The sequence below is a fragment of the Haliotis rubra genome, unplaced genomic scaffold, assembly GCF_003918875.1.
Source record: "Haliotis rubra isolate DU_JTF1 unplaced genomic scaffold, ASM391887v1 Scf705, whole genome shotgun sequence".
Lineage (NCBI taxonomy): Eukaryota > Metazoa > Mollusca > Gastropoda > Lepetellida > Haliotidae > Haliotis > Haliotis rubra.
The window spans coordinates 445,859-465,323 of record NW_025767419.1 but is presented as its reverse complement, the minus strand read 5'-3'; the positions used below and the strand labels follow the sequence as shown (position 1 = coordinate 465,323).

At 39.5% G+C, this 19,465-nt stretch overlaps 1 protein-coding gene across 1 annotated transcript; it reads right to left on the bottom strand.

Annotated features, from left to right (window-relative positions):
• Positions 1-7,046: 7,046 nt before the first annotated feature.
• LOC124259003 (agmatinase, mitochondrial-like) lies at positions 7,047-19,085 on the bottom strand. The gene is made up of 8 exons (XM_046693063.1): positions 18,907-19,085; positions 16,993-17,182; positions 16,266-16,391; positions 15,349-15,524; positions 13,503-13,703; positions 13,070-13,214; positions 8,242-8,336; positions 7,047-7,583 (listed from the first exon to the last, which is right to left on the bottom strand). Exons 1-8 carry the CDS (start codon positions 18,907-18,909, stop codon positions 7,479-7,481), a joined length of 1,041 nt encoding a protein of 346 aa, XP_046549019.1. The 5' UTR covers positions 18,910-19,085; the 3' UTR covers positions 7,047-7,478.
• Between the last annotated feature and the right edge of the window lie 380 nt (positions 19,086-19,465).

Sequence of the window (19,465 nt, the reverse complement as noted above, 5' to 3'; positions counted from 1 at the left end):
CATGATAATCTTCAACATTCCTGTGCTCAGACTGGCTGTAAAACATGGTGTAAAACATGGAGTATGTGATACGAACAATTTCAAAGGTCTTCACGGTTCACAACACGCCAAGTCATTTCTTGAACCAGAGATCACTTCACACAAGATAATGTCGGAAGCATTTTCTTCATATCACACGGGAAAATTTCATAAAGTCAGAGAAACAAATGTATAGTCATGTTGAATGAGATATTGGGTTGTGGTTGCATGGGCATTGTCATTGGTTTCTTCTGTTATATAGCAATAAGGACAAAAATCCACAATTTAGGTTCCAAAGCATGAGCTCTGCAATCACCTCATTTTAAAAAGATCAAATTGTTCTTTCTGCTCTCTTTCATTGAGGCAACAATTTGTCATTTTATTCAAATTTAAATCAATCGTATACACGATGTCGTTTTGAAAATACCCCTCGTTTTTTGTGTGTAATATAATGGTAGCCACTACGTCATACTGTCCCAAAACAGTAGCAAGAAAATACATGTATGTAACGAATATATGTAATTTCAGGCCTTATCAAGTGGACACTTGGCGTCGAAATTCGCGTATTGATTCAAATACACGCAGTACTTGTGACCAGATCTGCCAAATGTCATCAAAGGAGAAACAAGACAGATCCAGCCTTCATGGCAGGAAGGCATTACAGTAGCACAAAAAGATGTGAAACTCATGTTAGACTGTGGCCTGAAAACCTATAGTATTGGTGATGAGGGAGGGCTAACTTGCAGCATCTTCATTTCCATCGTTTTCAAAAACGAGCCAGTTCAGTCATTGAAGATCTCCTCTTCTCAGGCCATGATGGCAACAGAGAGAGCTTGGCTGATTTCGGAGATCTCCTGGAGACTCATTTGTAAGTATATGTTTATTATGCAATATGTATCTAACCACAGAGACCTCATGTTTATTTACAAGACTTTACAGGACTTCATATTTTCGTAAAGACTTTTCAAGACTTCAGGTTTTCTTACACGATTTACAGGACTTGAGGTTTTTTACAAGGCCGTTATAGATTTTATGTTTTGTTCCAAGACTTTTTGAAGACTTCAGGTTTTCTTTGAAGAATTTATATGACTTCATGACGGAATAAACATTCCAATATTTGAGAATATTTTCTCGATAATATTGTAGCTATCAGGATATAACAGAATATCCAAATTGATCTAAATGGTATTTAATAAGGACAAACTTTATGGATGAACAACTTCTTTAGTCAGGTGATGTGACATTTCGATAGATTCTTGTACGTTGTCAGCAGGTCACATGTCGCATCATCTGAATAAAGGCATTGTTCATCCATAAAGCTTGTCCTTATCTGACTCTCCAACTTCTAAAAATGTCACTCAAAGAAATGGTATTTAATGTTTGTATTTGGTTGGATATACCACAGAAGCAACACTATTGTAGTATTTGCATTGTTCACCTTTTATTGATTTGTCGAATATCCCATTGCAAAAAGATACTATATTATGTTAAGTAGGTTTTAACCAAGTAGAAAGAGTTGTCTACCTTTGATCGTGTTTGTGCTTGTGGTTAATTTTAGGGCGTTTTGAACAACAAATGTTCACTAACTCTAAACATATTTTTAATTTATGTAACAAACTTACAGTTACCAATCGTTTCCAGAACGGACCATTACCAGCAAACTGAGCAGCGTTGAACATGATATTAAACCAAACTTGTCGAATTCCACTTCTTGTGGAGTTCCATCTATGATGTGCATACCAGACAGTTCTGCCCCACCTGAATGATCCTTTCAGAGAGAAATGATTGAATCAATCTAAACATATTAGCTTGTATTACAAGCTTTTGCATTTAAACGGCACAATCTGACGCCAAATCACATCACATGCCTTTTCAAAATCACGAAATTCGCACAACATACACGCCTAATTGCCAATTGCTTTCTGAGCTTCTGTGTAATCAGCCACGCTAATCAGCGCATGAGCGACCTTTTCAAAACCCTGCTTAAATTCTGGACCAAACCTTGCTTTTTATCAAGATAATAAGTTAAGCGGTTGGCAACTATTCTTTCCATGGACGAAGTGACAAAGTGATGTTCTATCAAGGCTTCTATTTGACTTGTAACATGTGTTCCAGTGTGTTGTGAGGTGAACGATTCATTTATCTTTGCATGCATCTCTTGTATGGCATGGTATTTTCCTACCAACGCTATACATATGGTCTATGTAGCTGTGTAACATTTACCAAACTTGTAAGGCATCATTGTTTCACACTGCCCATATATTGTTCCCCAAAGATGGGTTAGGTTGAGGGAGATTTTAGGTGTTATTCGTCTGGCGTGTACGGCAGCTACTGACGTACGTGTGAAGCTGCATCGTGTTTCACCAGCTTCATTCCAGCTCCAGTAAAACAGTCATGAAAGTTAATGGCTGCCAACTCTATTCATCTTTCTGTAAGCTTTGTCTTGGCATGGTCCTCATCTGTCAACCGCAGATAGGAGGTCAAGGTCAGGTATCCGTTACGTGTACGTCATTAGTGACGTCAATAAAACTCACGTCCTGACATGATAATCTTCAACATTCCTGTGCTCAGACTGGCTGTAAAACATGGTGTAAAACATGGAGTATGTGATACGAACAATTTCAAGGTCTTCACGGTTCACAACACGCCAAGTCATTTCTTGAACCAGAGATCACTTCACTACAAGATAATGTCGGAAGCATTTTCTTCATATCACACGGGAAAATTTCATAAAGTCAGAGAAAAAATGTAGACTCATGTTGAATGAGATATTGGGTTGTGGTTGCATGGGCATTGCCATTGGTTTCTTCTGTTATATAGATATAAGGACAGAAATCCACAATGTAGGTTCCAAAGCATGAGCTCTGCAATCACCTCATTTTAAAAAGATCAAATTGTTCTTTCTGCTCTCTTTCATTGAGGCAACAATTTGTCATTTTATTCAAATTTAAATCAATCGTATACACGATGTCGTTTTGAAAATACGCCTCGTTTTTTGTGTGTAATATAATGGTAGCCACTACGTCATACTGTCCCAAAACAGTAGCAAGAAAATATGTAACGAATATATGTAACTTCAGGCCTTATCAAGTGGACACTTGTCGTCGAAATTCGCGTATTGATTCAAATACACGCAAGTACTTGTGACCAGATCTGCCAAATGTCATCAAAGGAGAAACAAGACAGATCCAGCCTTCATGGCAGGAAGGCATTACAGTAGCACAAAGATGTGAAACTCATGTTAGACTGTGGCCTGAAAACCTATAGTATTGATGATGAGGAGGGCTAACTTGCAGCATCTTCATTTCCATCGTTTTCAAAAAACGAGCCAGTTCAGTCATTGAAGATCTTCTCTTCTCCAGGCCATGATGGCAACAGAGAGCTTGGCTGATTTTGGAGATCTCCTGGAGACTCGTTTGTAAGTATATGTTTATTATGCAATATGTATCTAACCCCAGAGGCTTCATGTTTATTTACAAGACTTTACAGGACTTCATATTTTCGTAAAGACTTTTCAAGACTTCAGGTTTTCTTACACGATTTTACAGGACTTCAGGGTTTTTACAAGGCCGTTATAGATTTTATGTTTTGTTCCAAGACTTTTGAAGACTTCAGGTTTTCTTTGAAGAATTTATATGACTTCATGGCGGAATAAACATTCCAATATTTGAGAATATTTTCAATAAACCTACTCTGGTTGCTATAGTTTATCCTGAAAATGGCCGGATTCACTATCGTAGGCGAGAATGGTTGTGCCAGTTTGAAAACAATTCTTCCTCAGTTGTTGTATCTCCCCTACTGGTGTTTATAACATGTAATGTGTATTACAATAATATCATGGCATAATGTGTGGTGTTTCTTCCAAAGTTTCTCTGGTTCTGTGATAGTACTTCATACTCCAGTGATTTTACCATTATGACATACCATGAGCCCGATTAGGCCTTCATTGAGAACATTTACAAACTAGTTTGCTAGTCTGACAAACTGTTGGCGAAATATTGGTCTGCAGTCTCACCGATATTTTGACCAGGTGTTTTCAGACTCTATTTTGAAGCGTGATTGACTCGGGGAAAAGTATTTTCAAATGCCGACACCATTTGTAAGCAGAAATCACCTGCAAAGTAATATATATTGTATATGGCTGGTTGTAAGCGAACAACAAAATTTTACAAAAACAGTCTGTGTCGTGTAAAGGCGACGTGGGTAACATAATTTTCAAAATACAGGCTGATTTACTCCATACTCGATTCCATGTCCCTTCCTTCAAATGCCGACGCCATTTTGTCGTAGACCCAGTATCTGATTGGTTGTAAGCGACGTGCGACGTGAGTCAGTGGAAGTACCATGACATAGCACAAGTTAATCTCGATCGAACATCTTTCGGTTTGCTTGAAATCCTTCACAATAGCAGACTGAAACTTACAAATACATTTGTTGCAGGAGCATCATTCGGGTATATGTGGCTGTACGCACCCCTCGTGGTGTAATACCTAATGCAACTTCATGTAACGTAACTTACCCACATGACAATAGATATAATATGGTGACAGTAGATGGTGTATCATGACAGTAGATGTCATGTCGTTGCAGAAGATGCCATGACGTTAACGTAGATGCCTTATCGGACAGTAGATGTTCAATCATTATATGTCGTTACAGTGCATGCCATGCTGTTACCGAAGATGTCTCAGCATATCATGATAGTGGATGTCAATTGTTACCGTAGATGCTCTACAGTAGACGCCATATCGTTACAGTAGATGACATGTCGTTACAGTAGATGTCATGCCTTGACTGTAGATGGCATGTAACAGTGGATGACATATGGGGACATTTCCTAATTTGGGAAGAAACTAAGCACGAAATGATGACGTTCTCAGCTTTGGAGAAACCCACATGCACCTGTTTGGTTCTGGGAAACCTGGAAACATAAGTGGGCCGATCGGGAATCGAACCCACGATTATTGTTTTCTGGGTTGCCCAAAGGACCCATAGACAACGTTAGTCACTCCTGTCCTGCTCAGAACACACAGAACTACCTACACAGTATACAATATCGTGTTACCCATTTCTGCCTATCTGAGCTCTCAAGATGCCTGCGCAGCCATCAGGTACAGGTTACACAACACCAAATGTTTTCCCATAGACTTCTATAGTAACCATATATATATATTTTTAAATTATCCAGGCTATCAACAGCCATTCCATGTACACATGAGTACACTCTTGCCTTTAAACTACAATAAAACTGTTTGTTACACAATATCTGGCCAACTTGTCCGGCTTATTTTGCGAGCACAGGAAGCGGAACGTATCAACCCCAGTTCCGCACCAAATGTCACCTACTGGAAATATATGTACACACAATAAGCATAAGTCACTTGATGCTTAAAAATTGTGGTCAGTTTTAATTACTGGTTGGATGTGCTTTTAAAAAACATAAACATCTTATACTATTTCATCCAATCACAGCTGTCACATGTCTCTGTCTCTTCAGGTGTTCGCTCAGGGAACATGTGATCTGATTTAGTGTAGTGGAACCTACATACGAAGTCGTCAACCATCGTAACATTGCTCGTACAGTCTTGAAATCTGAGAATCTTTATTGGGCGGTAAGGCACCTCAGTTTGTCAAGGTGGTGTAACGTTCCCATTGTGTAGAAACAAAGACAACTAAAATACGTTTTATGGAACATGAAAATACGGAAACCACATATAACCTGTCTCAACAACACACCTTTAAAACGGTGCTTTATCAACTAAAGATATAAATGCTCGTGTGCATCAAGGATATCTATTCACAGCTTACATAACTAAAATTGTTCGAGAACCAGTTACACGATAATGCTAATTAACTGTCACTTATTTGAGTTTACTGTCGGAAGACAATTCCGCTTTTTTGTCTGGTCACCTCCATTAGTGAACTCCTACTGTTTTGACTGAGTCATCACATGGGACACAAGTATGTCCGATGTCTCTTTAACATCTTATGTTTCTGTGTCAAGGCAGTGATCTTAATTGGCGGATTTTGATGAGTAGAGTAGTGTCCCTTATCTGACAGGATCCGCTGTTCCCGTGTCTGAATCATCAACAGTATAGATAGATGGTCGTATATCTCAGTGATGGTCTTATACTGTTGAATCATTTACGACCTAGCTATCTGGTTTACTTGGAGTGTTCCTACCACATTAAACAGACACGACGTAAGATGACTGAAATACGTTCGACCTGGCGTTAGGTCTAACTCACTCGATTCCAGAGGCTCACACAGATTACCATAGTTATTCTCTATTACACACTTCTTGATTACCATGTACAACTAACACACCTGGGAAAGTCGGGGTTGACCTGAATCGACAAACCCAGAAACCTTTCACACCAGTAGATATAAGATATATAATTTCTAAACAGTGAATCGTTCGTTTTATGTAAGGAGCGGATTAAACGAGAAAGGCCCACATGTAAGCTTATGGGGCTAAGGTCAAGGCGAGCGAGGTCAGGAGCCGCCATGTTGAGTTACCTGACACAGTTAATATCGTATGCACTTAAGTGATCAAAGCACATGGACGATAATAGGTAGTAGCAAAGAAACATTGGTCGTTTAGAAATTTCCATAAAATACCTTGTCATCATCCTCGCAACCAAGTACATCAGGTATGTTTGTGTATATCAGATGTAGTTTACAATAAAAACGTCAAACGATAAAACCTTACTTAAGCTTTGTTGAATGTTGTAAACTTAAGTTTGATCAAACAACTTCTAAGAAAGAGTCATGTGATACGTTTTGAAACCTCAGAAGGTGGAGCATGCGCAATTAAAAATGTTGTAAACTTGTACACACATAAACCTGGAGCTGTTGGACGACAAACAAAGAAGTTGAAGCCATCCCTCTTCTCAGACAGTTTTGTGAAGAGTCTTTTTTGTTACTCAGAATCTACAGACGAAAGAAATGAGGCGATGAAAAGACAGTCTTGTGGAGACTTTTCTTGTGACCCTGAGTCTACAGATGAAACAAATGAAGCGGTTTCCGTGAGGTGTTTTATTTGTAGATCAGTATGTAAACCAGTGGAATTAACATGGCCGTTTGGCCGTGATTAAACCATCAGATCACAAAGTGTCCTTTATAATTAATACATACCCTGTTTATACAGATATAAGATCAGCTGTCAAAGGTATTTCGACGCATGTCCTTTTTCTCATTTACATATTATACTATCGTTACCAACTGCAATCGGTTGCTGCTTATGTCAGGTTCATATGAGGACCGCGTTTTCGTGCGATGCGACAAAGAAGATGGCGAGGACGACACGGCGTGGTGTGATGTAAGTATTTCAATCGATTTTAACAAACCAGAACATAACAAACGAGATGTGAAACACGGCCCCAGTAGCTCTTTCTTGAGATGTCAGTCGGTGAAGGCTGACTTCCTGAGCAACACTTTGAGAGGTTTCATTTATGAGATCACAGCGGATAATATTTGACACCGGGAAGAATACATAGCATCTCAAACAAGAAATGAGCTGCGGCCATTGACGTCATACTATTGTTGTCGTAGGGCGGCGACACCTGAAGTGGAAACAAGACACTATTCACTTAAACTGTCAACACAGGTAGCACAAGGACAAAAGCGATACATATTCCGAGGCGTTAATATGGAACAAACTTAAGTCATATAAGATTAATTCAGCTTCAAATAGATTTGAATAAAGTCTGACATCTCAACATCTGACGCATAAGACTAACCCTAACCCCTAAATCTATCGGATTTACCACTACATTAAGAACCCATTTTAAAAAAAAATAATTAAAATTTTAGGAATTTACCTTACCCGCAAATAATATCACATTATACTGGCCATAAAACGAATCAATGTCACTTTTATGTAATTGTTGAAAATATAATTCTTGATTGCTTTAGAATCATTTGGGCTCATTTTACGGAATGGCAAATGTATCTTAAAGACAGAACTTTTAACAGCATTTAAAAAAAATATTAGTATGTCAGGACTAAGCTAAGCATTAAAGCATTTACAAAACTGACGGCGAAAGTGAACAAATCTGTAGTTCTGTCCACTCATGGGCAGTTCTGTCGAAACAGAACGACAATTTGCCACTCAGTTAAACTTATAAATCGCTGATGGAAACCAGGTGTAATACCCGGATGTCAGTGACGGGTCAAGCATTCTGTGTTGTATTGGACAATAAGTTGTGGTTTAAACGTTACCTCCACAACATCGCCGCCGATGACGTTGAGGCCTCTACAGCCCCGGATCACCTCCAACGCTTGTATTGGCGTCAGTCCACCGATCTCCAACGCACCTGTGAGAATGTATAACCAGTTAAATGACACCAGTAAATAGGATAGCAGTAGTATGTTTATTGCAAGTGATTCGAGTAGCATACAATTTTGAAATATAGAAAGTAACTCGATCTTATAATAGACGAGGCGGTATGCTGTTCGGAGTTGTGTACCTCCTGTATGTCAGGATCCTCTGGTAACTAGGCATGCATTGTTTTCCTAAAAGACGATACCATTGTTCGTGGGTTTCACCACGTGGATGTCTACTACTTGGGTCACTTTTAACGTTCTTATCACATTTAGATAAGACGCTGTATTACGTGACTCGTGAAGATCCGGGTTAGGATTGGTCAGGCTCGCTGACTTGATTGACACATGTCATTGTATCCCGACTGCGTAGATCGATGCTCATGCTATTGATCACGATTATTTACAGACCGACGTCATATAGCTGGGATATTGCTGAGTGCGGCGTAAAACTAAACTCAATCACACACTCGCTGTATTATGTTACTGCAATTCCGTTCAAAGGACTGTCAACGGAGGTTGTGGTAAATGACCATGGATTAACTTAAGATTCTGGGCCCTTATTCTCGAAACGTTCGTAGCCCTAAGAATTGTTAACTTTGATCGTAGCCAATGTGTTAAGAATGGGCTTAAGAAGTTCGTAGGGTTACGAACGTTTCGAGAATAGCTAGCCTCTTTACAGTTCCAGTGGCATTGACTGTCCTGGAACGGTTAGAATAATACAACAGGTCGATTGTAATTTCTCAGGTGTTACATTACTCTGGTGTTACATCACTCTGGTGTTACATTACTCTGGTGTTACATTACTCTGTATGTTGGTGGTTAAATTGCTGTTATAGTTCATTCACTGGTGATTAGGAAAAGTTAACACAGATATTGTGATCCTCTGTCAGAGCCATGATCACATTTCACAAGAGGTGCCTTGCATCGATGTGTACTTGCTTCTGATGGTTTTGCTATTACTGGTAACAGATACGTTGTTCTGGTGTAGGGGCGACAGAGTAATGTCTCTATGATGAAGGTGATAATGTGCTGGCAGTGTAAGTTGTACATACAGTAAAGTAATACCAACTGTTCTTTAAGAATTTGTGTAATTGTATGTTTGTAAAGTTCAGAAAACGTCGGTGGGCACATAAGGTTTTATGGGTAATTATACCAAAAAAAACCATTCATGTATTGAATTTTTTCTTCTTACAATTGCCTCTGCCTAGTTTTGGTGTTTTTCACATTATCGCTATGTTTTTAGTTGCTCAGTTCTATTTTAACGAAACCGCTAAATTCATGAAATGTGTTGGAAAATCTATTGCAATAATGAAATGACAGACCCGCATAATCTACCGCGCTAACGTCACGGAGTTGCAACGGAGTAAATGTACAGTAGGTAACATGTGGCCTGAATAGGCGTGTACGCTCATTTACTGTGTAGATACCATGTTAATCAACTTCAACATGTACAGGATGTTATAGTTTAGTGGTAAAAACCGGTGTTGGTATAAAACAGGGAATGAACTGAAAACCAGTGTTGTTCATATGGTTTTAAACATGCCCGTGTTAATTATAGGAAATTGTTCCATTGTACATTCAATTTGTTAGCTTTAGAAAGGACACGAGTCTGTATTGCTGTGTTAAAGATTACTAGTTTAACGGGAGATTTATGTACAGGTAGGCATCTGCAACTGATATTACAAAAAAGTGGGCAATTATTTAACAATGGCTATATATGCAGGTAACTGTTATTACAAAAAACAATTGGGCAATGATTTAACATAAGCTACATATAAAGATAGGTAACTGCAACTATTATTAAGGCGAAGTGGTAACAATATTAAAATGAGTATAATGACATAATAAGAGCAATAGTAATGATTGTTAAAATAGGGAAAAGGGTGATCTGTGCGCTGTCTCCCCAGTGTTTATATCGCCGGCTATGCTGTGATTGAAGTCACTGTTCTCCACGTCAATAATACATGGTGGTAACATAGGCTCTGTGAATGTCCATTTTAGTAAACACCTGACATCCACAGCCAGGTTATGGACAGTAGTTCTGTTCGATAGTGTAATGTCGTAATATTCACCATTATGCCGTACCTAACGAGCACACGTACAAATTCCTAACTCCTAACAATTATATATTCAGTAAATGATTCATTTATTGCAAGCAACGAGCGGGGCAAAATGCTCAAAATGCTGACTCAGCATTCTTGCGAGATGACCCCGCCACCAAATTCGTCACAAGGCCGTAGGATAGCGTGATGAGACTTGGATATTATATTTCGCACCTTGATCCACGAAGCGTCATCAAGATCGACGATAATGAATGGGACCCAATGTCCCTCAATGTTTTGGCGATATGGCTCTGGTATTCACAATATCAAGGGCACACCAAATAAACTACATTTTGGACAGAATCTCATTTATTTCATTCTAATTAGATGGGTTTGGACTATCATAGTATTCATACTGACTTGACTTCCGGGACTGTCCAAATCTATTCATACCGACTTGACTTGCGGGACTGTCCAAATCTCATGTGAGTGACTAACAGTGAACAAAGACGCAATGAAACCGCGTGGTGTTTTTAATTCGTTACAATAGACAAATTGAATAACTAAGGGAAGTGAGTGAGTGAGTGGGGTTTTACGCCGCATATAGCAATAGCGGCGGAATGCACAAGAAATGGGCTTGTACCCACGTGAGGAACGTGAGGAATCGAACCAGTGTTTTTGGCGTGACAAGCGAACGCTCTAGCCACTAGCCTACCCCACCACCGCTGAATGATTTAAAGACTAAAATACTGGAATGTTGAACAAATCTATACATGAAAGGATCACGTTGCTCATGATATCTGACGAATGAGTGAGTGATTGACTTGGTGAATGGACGAGTTGATGTTATGTGCCTAAGTATTATTTTCATATCAGAACAAGAATGTATTTCAGAAACGTCACTTTTCATACCTCTAGCAAAAAAACACATCATTACGGAAAATTAATTACTGAGGACAAGAGGACAGACTTTTCTTGTTGATCTTTTAAATAAACAACATAATTAACATTGGAAAGTCAACTGGACAACGGTACAACGTGATATACAAATTAGCTTGCCCGACAGAAAACAACACTGGACTCGGACGTCGGGCAATGGGTTATTTCCACCCCTCACAGTCTTATGAAGCTCTGTTGTAGCTTTTGTTCTGTTTAATCAATGCGAACGCGTTTTAACTTTTCAACTTAACTATTGTGTGTTTTGTCCCAAAAAGGGTATAATATATATGACACAAGATACATATACTTGCTGAATGTCACTACTGTAGTTAAAACTGTGAGGGGTGTTTCATGAAAACCCACCAACAGCTAAACAGTTCTTTAAAACAACATCATCTGTCGTCTTCCTCCAGCCACAAACAAATCGTCATCCCTCTCTCTCCACTCATCTCTCTCTCTCTCTCTCTCCTCTCTCTCTCTCTCTCTCTCTCTCTCTCTCTCTCTCTCTCTCTCTCTCTCTCTCTCTCTCTCTCTCTCTCTCTCTCTCTCTCTCTCTAACACACACAAACACACACACACAGCTAGGTATGTAGCTAGGTCATTGATGCTTAATGGTCAACAAGGGTCTTATGTACAGTTTATACAGAGGATATAGGGCAGGTCATTAGAATATCGCTGGATCTGTATCTTGGGCTAAATGAGTTTTAAGACGTAAGCCGATACCATCAAGGTGGAACATTTGTGCGAACCAAAATGATAGGGTCATTAGCTGACGGGAGGTTTTCGTTTCTTCAAATACATCTCCTAGCCTTGGTCCAAGGCTGTACTGAATGCTGAGCACATGGATGTGTAGTAATTCTATCCTTCGAAGAGGCAAGCCTAGATAGGCAGACAGTGCAATTTTTAGAAATTATCACTTAAACTATAGATTTTTATCTTAGAGACTTGTGAGAGTCCATACAGCTCCGAACATTTACATATTTAAGTTTGTTCTGTGAGAATGAACTGTGGCTGACGTTGGTGTTTACTGCGTGTTTATTATATCTTCGTTGCTGCCTTAAAGTTTAATTATGTTTTACCAACAAGGACCCCACGTGAATCGGAACATAAATTTATATATAACGTCCCACTCAGCACCATTCCAACAATGCGTAAATATGCAACCAATCAAGATATTGATCAAGATGCCGAGTAAACATAATCGAGGTTAAGGTAATAATCTAGTTAAGGTTAACCAGCGGTTGATATTATGAGAACTTTGCAATTAGCCAACTCATCAAGTTTGACCACCCGATTCAATTGAGTAGATCGGTTTACATTGTGTGCGTGCGTGCGTGCGTGCGTGCGTGCGTGCGTGCGTGCGTGCATGCGTGCGTTCATTGCCAATCGGTCCCTGGGCAAGGGCTTGCTCCAACCTCTTCTTGCTAGGAAAGGTTCAGGGCCCCGTTCCTCAAAGCGATCGTAGCGCTACAACAGTCGTAAGTCTATGTTAAAGTATGGGAGTTACGATCAACTTTGCTCTACGATCGCTTTGAGGAACGGGACACTGGTTTCTTTATTTTGTGACAAAGGATTTGGTTTTATGATCGCCAAATGAGGCCAAAAGACGCTTGAGTTAACCAACCTATCACCTTACATCTTGCATGGCTTCATTTACCAGTTTTCATACGTGGGGCGTCACAGTTATTTCCTTGTCTAATTGGTTCTCGTTTCACATCAAAATCCAATCATCAAAGTATTACCTGTCCCCGGAGCGTACGCAGGGTCAAGGGCGTCGATGTCAAAGGTCACATATACCGGTACATCTCCCATCATGTCTCTTACTTCTTCCATGAGAGGTTTAAGTGACTTGTGCCAGCATTCCTCAGCGCGGACCACACGGAAACCCTTTAGAAACAATATTGCAGTATTTAATGTAGAGTTAAATGATATTGGTGCAATCAGTTCCTTTGTGATTTAATTGAGCTTAGCTTGCGATTGGTTGGCTTTATAGCCTCTGTTCAGCATCCATTGTCCTGCGTTTGACAAGTACCTTTTAGCATCCGTTTATCTGGCACTAAGTTGCACAATTTGGCAATGCTTAAAAAACACAATTCCTGTTCCTGAAACTTAAAGTACAGTCTCATTTCAACTTCATCATCTTCCTATACCATTCAGTGTCTATTGTCGGTTTACCTGATCAATGCCCCACTGTACATAGTCCATTGAGTACCCGCCTCCACGAATGCCAATCTGCACCGTCTTCTCTGGTAAGATACAACCATCCTCCACGGCGCGTCTGAAGGGGGTGGAGTGGCAGATAGTGTCCCCGGCTATATTGTCCACTGTATCTGTGTGGGCGTCAAGCTGTATCAGGCCCATAGGTCCATGCTTCTCCTGAATCATCAAAATAATAATGATAAGCATCATCATCAACATCACGATGTCCTCCACCACCTCCTCCCCACATCATCAGTGGTTTCTTCACTGTTTCACTCTCTCAGAAATGTTCTTCTTCTATATTATCGAAACTAACTAATTTTGTGTAATATCCTTAAAAACGCTATCATAATTCAACGAAATGTCGTACCAACAAACCAAAAAAGATACATTGCCATCATCAGCCGATAAATATGGAAAAGAGGTCGCTAAACAAGAACAACTTTTGTTAAGATTCGATGCGATTCTTACGTGCCACAAAACACTATGTTGCCTAGTGATTAAATAGACGTAGACAGCAGTAATAATCCACCGGCCTTTAGACAGTGGTCTAGACCAACAGCCTAGTGATTGATATTGTGAACGATGTAGGGTACGATGCCTGCAACAATATCACAATCGGACCACACCAGTCACTGATTGGGCTCATATGACCAGTATGACCTCCGAATCGTGATATTATATGATAAATAATCGATCCTTTGTGTTCAAAAGAATTCATCGGTAACATTTCGATTCGATTATGCTTTGGATCGTTTTAATATTTGGTAATATTAAGTATACCTTAGTATTACATTAAATGTTTTGTTTTGATGCTTCTTCAAATGTACTGTACACGCATTAAGACACAATCAGTGTTTTGTTTATAACAAAAAATATGTTTAATATTGACACCCTTATTCACTGTCTCACACACTGTCCCACTCTCTCACACAATGTGTAATTGACTTATTCACGGTCTCACAAACTGCCTCACTATGTCACACAATGTGTAATTGACTTATTCACGGTCTCACAGACTGCCTCACTCTCTCACACAATGTGTAATTGTCTATTCACGGTCTCACAAACTGCCTCACTATGTCACACAATGTGTGTCTTATTCACTGTCTCACACACTGCCCCACTCTCTCAAACAATGTGTAATTGTCTATTCACGGTCTCACAAACTGCCCCACTCTCTCACACACATGTGTGTCTTATTCACTGTCTCACACACTGTCCCACTCTCTCACACAATGTGTAATTGTCTTATTCACTTTCTCACAAACTGCCTCACCCTCTCACACAATGTGTAATGGTCTTATTCACTGCCTCACACACTGCCTCACTCTCACACAAAGTATAATTGTCTTATTAAGTAATCCTGTCTCACACACTGTCTCAATCACTCATTCACAAAACTGCCTCATTGTCCCACTCACTCACACAATGTGTCTCACACACTGTCCACAAACTCTCTCACTCTCTCACACATGTGTAATTGTCTTATTCACGGTCTAACGCACTGCCTCACTCACTGTCTTACACTCTCACATATGCTTATTCTCCCTTGCACACACACTGCCACAATGTGTGTCTTATTCAAGGTCTCACACACTGCCTCACTCTCTCACACAATGTGTAATTGTCTTATTCACTTTCTCACACACTGCCTCACTCTCTCACGCAATGTGTAATGGTCTTATTCACTGCCTCACACACTGCCTCACACACTGCCTCACACAAAGTATAATTGTCTTATTAAGTAATCCTGTCTCACACACTGTCTCAATCACTCATTCACAAAACTGCCTCATTGTCCCACTCACTCAACCTTTACCTTCAAAGCCTGTAGTATAGGGTATGTGATAGTGTGATCTCCCCCTATCGTCAGCGGGACACACTCTATGTTGGAGTAATATTTTCGGATGTCTTCGCAAGCGGTAACCGCATTATACTGGTTCAGTCTGACGTCACCGACATCTGCTACTTGCAGAGACTCGAACGGGGCAGCACCTACAACAGTGGAATACAGCTATTTAATCTCTCACTCGCCTTCACCATCATGATCGTCGTTCACCTTATATCATTCGTATATTATCATAAGACACCAACAACAATATGAATACGGACAATATGGTACATGGGATGCAAGCGTGGCATTTCGTAAGCCAGCCAAGCCATATTTGCCATGTTTCTCCATGACTTTTCGCCAGTTACATTACTGTCTAAAGGAACGGAAAATGGTTTTGGGAGAAGTATGGTTCGACCTTTGCAGAACCTAGGATGAACATTCCCTGTATCCACGAGACAGTAGGAATATTGAAGTAATAACGTTTGGATACTAAGGAACAGTTTCCAATACCATCAAACCTCGGTGTCGTATTACGTTTAGATTGACAGGTTATTTTGCCGGAAATCAGGTGCAATGAGTCATTCAACGGTAAAATTATTTTTGCAACGTTTTTAACCCATGGTTCATCGACGTTTACGGGTATAAATCTCAACTGTATATTATTACTGATATTAGCTTAACGTCATGTGTTTACATTTATCTGTTGTGAAGAGGTTACCACATCGTGCATTTGTGGAAACTACAATAAATGTTGAGCGAAAATTGCGAAAAACAACAAAGGCAAACATCATTAAAATCTTTGATTTTGTCTGATGAAAAAACATGCAGACGTGTTAAAATCATCCGACCTGGAACTTTTGAACTGTGTCTGACTAATGATAGTGTTACACCGTTATTCTCACCTGTGCTTGCATTGAGTGATTTAAGGTAGGCCGACTCAACTCTCACAAACCTCGGCCCCATCCTGGCACCATTCCGGTACCCAACCCCGAGATCAAAGGGGACACCAATGAAACCTACATCTAAACCTGTCAACAAAAAACAACGAACAAGTTGATGACACATGTTATACCTCGTAAAGAGCGGTTGGTCTGTCCTTACAATCAGGTCCAAAATATATGATATGACTGCGTAGCTAAACTATTGCGACGGTTTGCAATAAAAGTATTTCTGTAAAGAATCGTGTACAAATTATATTTTACAATCAATATGACTAAGCTGGTCACCGAGACCTAGTATACCTAAGTAATGTAAGCATTTTGTTCTACTGTGTGGGGGCGATTGAGTAGCCGAGTGGTTAATTCGTTCGCTCGTCACGCCGAAGACCCGAGTTCGATTCCCCATATTATGGGTACAATATGTGAACCCATTTCTTGTGTCCCCCACTGTGGCATTGCTGGAATAGCGCTAAACTAAAACTAAACTCACTCACTCACTATACTGTGTGGTTAAACCTTACCAAATAATGTTGGTTATATTTGTCATCGTATTTTACTACGCATCATCACAATAACATAGAAGAATAATGTATTTGCTCTTTCTGAATATCTAATACAATTACATTGTTGGTGTTCATTATCGTGGGGGTAGCCAAGTGAATAAAGTGTTTGATGCATCTCAGCTTTTTACCCTTAGTGGTTTCTTGTGACGGGAGTCTCATCATCGTACAGACACCAGCTGGTCGGGGAAGAACATCAGGGGAAAGGGGTTGGTTGAAGGCGGCTGTCCTTGGGGTGGTGCAGAAGGCACGGGGGCTCGGGGATTGCTTGACCGTCCCTGACAGAAGTCGGCCAGCTGACAACAAGGTTCTCTGAAACATCTGATAATCAGAGTGACATGAAAGTATATTATTGGATGCCAGTTCCTGGATTGCTTAACCGTGCCTGACAGAAGTCTGTAAGCCCAGTATTCCCATCGTACTTACTGAGTACATACTTTCTAGGTGTGTGCGTGCGTGCGTGTGTGTGTCTGTGTGTGTGTCTCTGTGTGTGCATGTCTGTGTCTCTCCGGTGCCTGTAAATTCTGATAAGATACCAGGTAAACGTGCAGTCTTAACAAGTCAAATAATGCAATATATCATATATTTGTCACATCTGTAGTATATCTACTTACATGTGCAATCCTCCCATTTATGATGAGGTCACTTTCACTAGTTATACTGTCTTCTCACTCAGTTAATACCGTTAATACCGTAAACACTTGTAAACACTAGCTCCATAATATATTGTTATTTAAATATACCTAATTTTGTCTAGCACATATATATCTATTCATTAAGGGAATAGCAATCTGATGTACATCTCAAACAGCTATAACCAGTCTTCCATATAACCAAACAGAAAATAATAGAGAAATATTTCTCCGTAAAGTTCAACTCTTTCAGGGATGCCACCAGCTGTTCGCTGTTCACACAATTCGCATAGAAAACGGGAGAGTGTGTTTGGTGCAAAGTACGAAGGCGCCCGTAAAGAAATGATAAAAAATATTGTTTTAACATGTTTTATTCAATTTTGAAACGGATTGGGCACAAGTTATGTAATTTATTACCGCCCGCTCCCATCAGAAACGGTGTCTGCACAGGACGTCGACCCTTGGGTGAAATGTCACGGTTCAGTTAAGTAAAAAGGTCGACGTCCTGTCCATTTGACCGTAAACCAATTAACAGAAACATGAACAATAATGAATTGACGTAATGAATGGACATACTAATATTAAGACATATTATTCATTAATCGAAGCGCTTACTTCGTACAATGTATTTATGCACATGTCTAAAGATATTTTGTTGTAGAGGAGAGAGCATTCCATAAATTTGCAGAATCATAAATAAATGACTTTTGGAGAATTGAGGTGCGAAATTTAGGTACAGCCAAATCTGATTTGTTACGCAAGTTGTATCCGGAAATGGTTTCAGTAAAAGGATGAAGTAAATCTATCAGGTAATCAGGAGCTTGCATATTAACAATTTTGTAAAATGAGTTTTCTCTGTGTAAAAATATATATATCAGAATATCCAGTGACACGATTGCACATTTACTTATTTTTTGACACTTAAACATATACATGTAGATTTATTGTGAATTAAATCTGCTGTGCATTAGTGAAGAGATTCTGTTCCTTATAGATAAAGAAGTAAAACAAAAAATATGTTTGTATTGCATTTACATGTCTAAGTCCAAACATTTCTCTTGAAGCGATATATAAGTACTAAAGAGCTTACAATGAAACTCAGGGGCTTGAGTCCACCAGCAGAAACACAGACCCAGTAACGAATTTGTTTGACGTTTTTAAACAATACTTTACTTAAAATAACGAAATATGTGTCTTTATGGATATCAACTTCATGTATATTGCACTGATCGATGTTTCGATCAAGTTAAAAGTGATTACAACCAGGTGATGAGAGGTGTATGCATTGCATGTTGTAGCAAGCAGTAGATTAACATTAACAACAATATGTTAATGTTAACCTGCTGCTTACTACACCACAGTCTTAGTTATTGACTCACCAACTTCTAGAATGCCGATGAAACAATTACTTACCATTTAGCTGTTAGATTCAGACACTGTGTTACATCCGTGGCCTCTTAGCGTGATATGAAGGCATGTGATTTTATTATAGACTGTTAATAGGTTCAGTTTATCGTTGGTTATTGGTTGATCGCTGTAGTACAACCCATAGTGAGTGGACTTGACAGATACAGCTAGCCAACAGCAAACGGATTTAACCCTCTGCTGCCAGCCTGTTGTTACCATAACTGCCCAGATAGAACACTGGACAATAGTGCAAGCACAGTGAGGTGCCCCCTAACAAATACTGTTAGCGAGCCAGAAGAACGGAAGTAAGTCTACATATATTTACTCTTCATGGGGACGAGTTTCGTTGTATCGTCACGTGGAAGTCCGTGTTTGCACATAGAGATCTTGTTACGTCCATATATGTGTGCTACCCATCATTTGTTCAATATACTGACGTAAATAGTAACTGGGTTTCTTATTTCATATACTAAAAATATATATGTTTCTTATGAAAATGAAATATATACTTTTATTATCTTCCATTGCGGAGATTTATAAGATTACATCAGAAATAGAGACTCAG

Bases quoted from the DNA above. Each gene is read 5' to 3' on its own strand.
- LOC124259003 (XM_046693063.1), bottom strand. The intron at 15,525-16,265 runs GTGAGAATAACG...CCACTGTTGTAG, and splicing joins ATCACTCAATGCAAGCACAG to GTGCTGCCCCGTTCGAGTCT. The intron at 8,337-13,069 runs GTAATACTTTGA...ACATTCTCACAG, and splicing joins TGCGTACGCTCCGGGGACAG to GTGCGTTGGAGATCGGTGGA.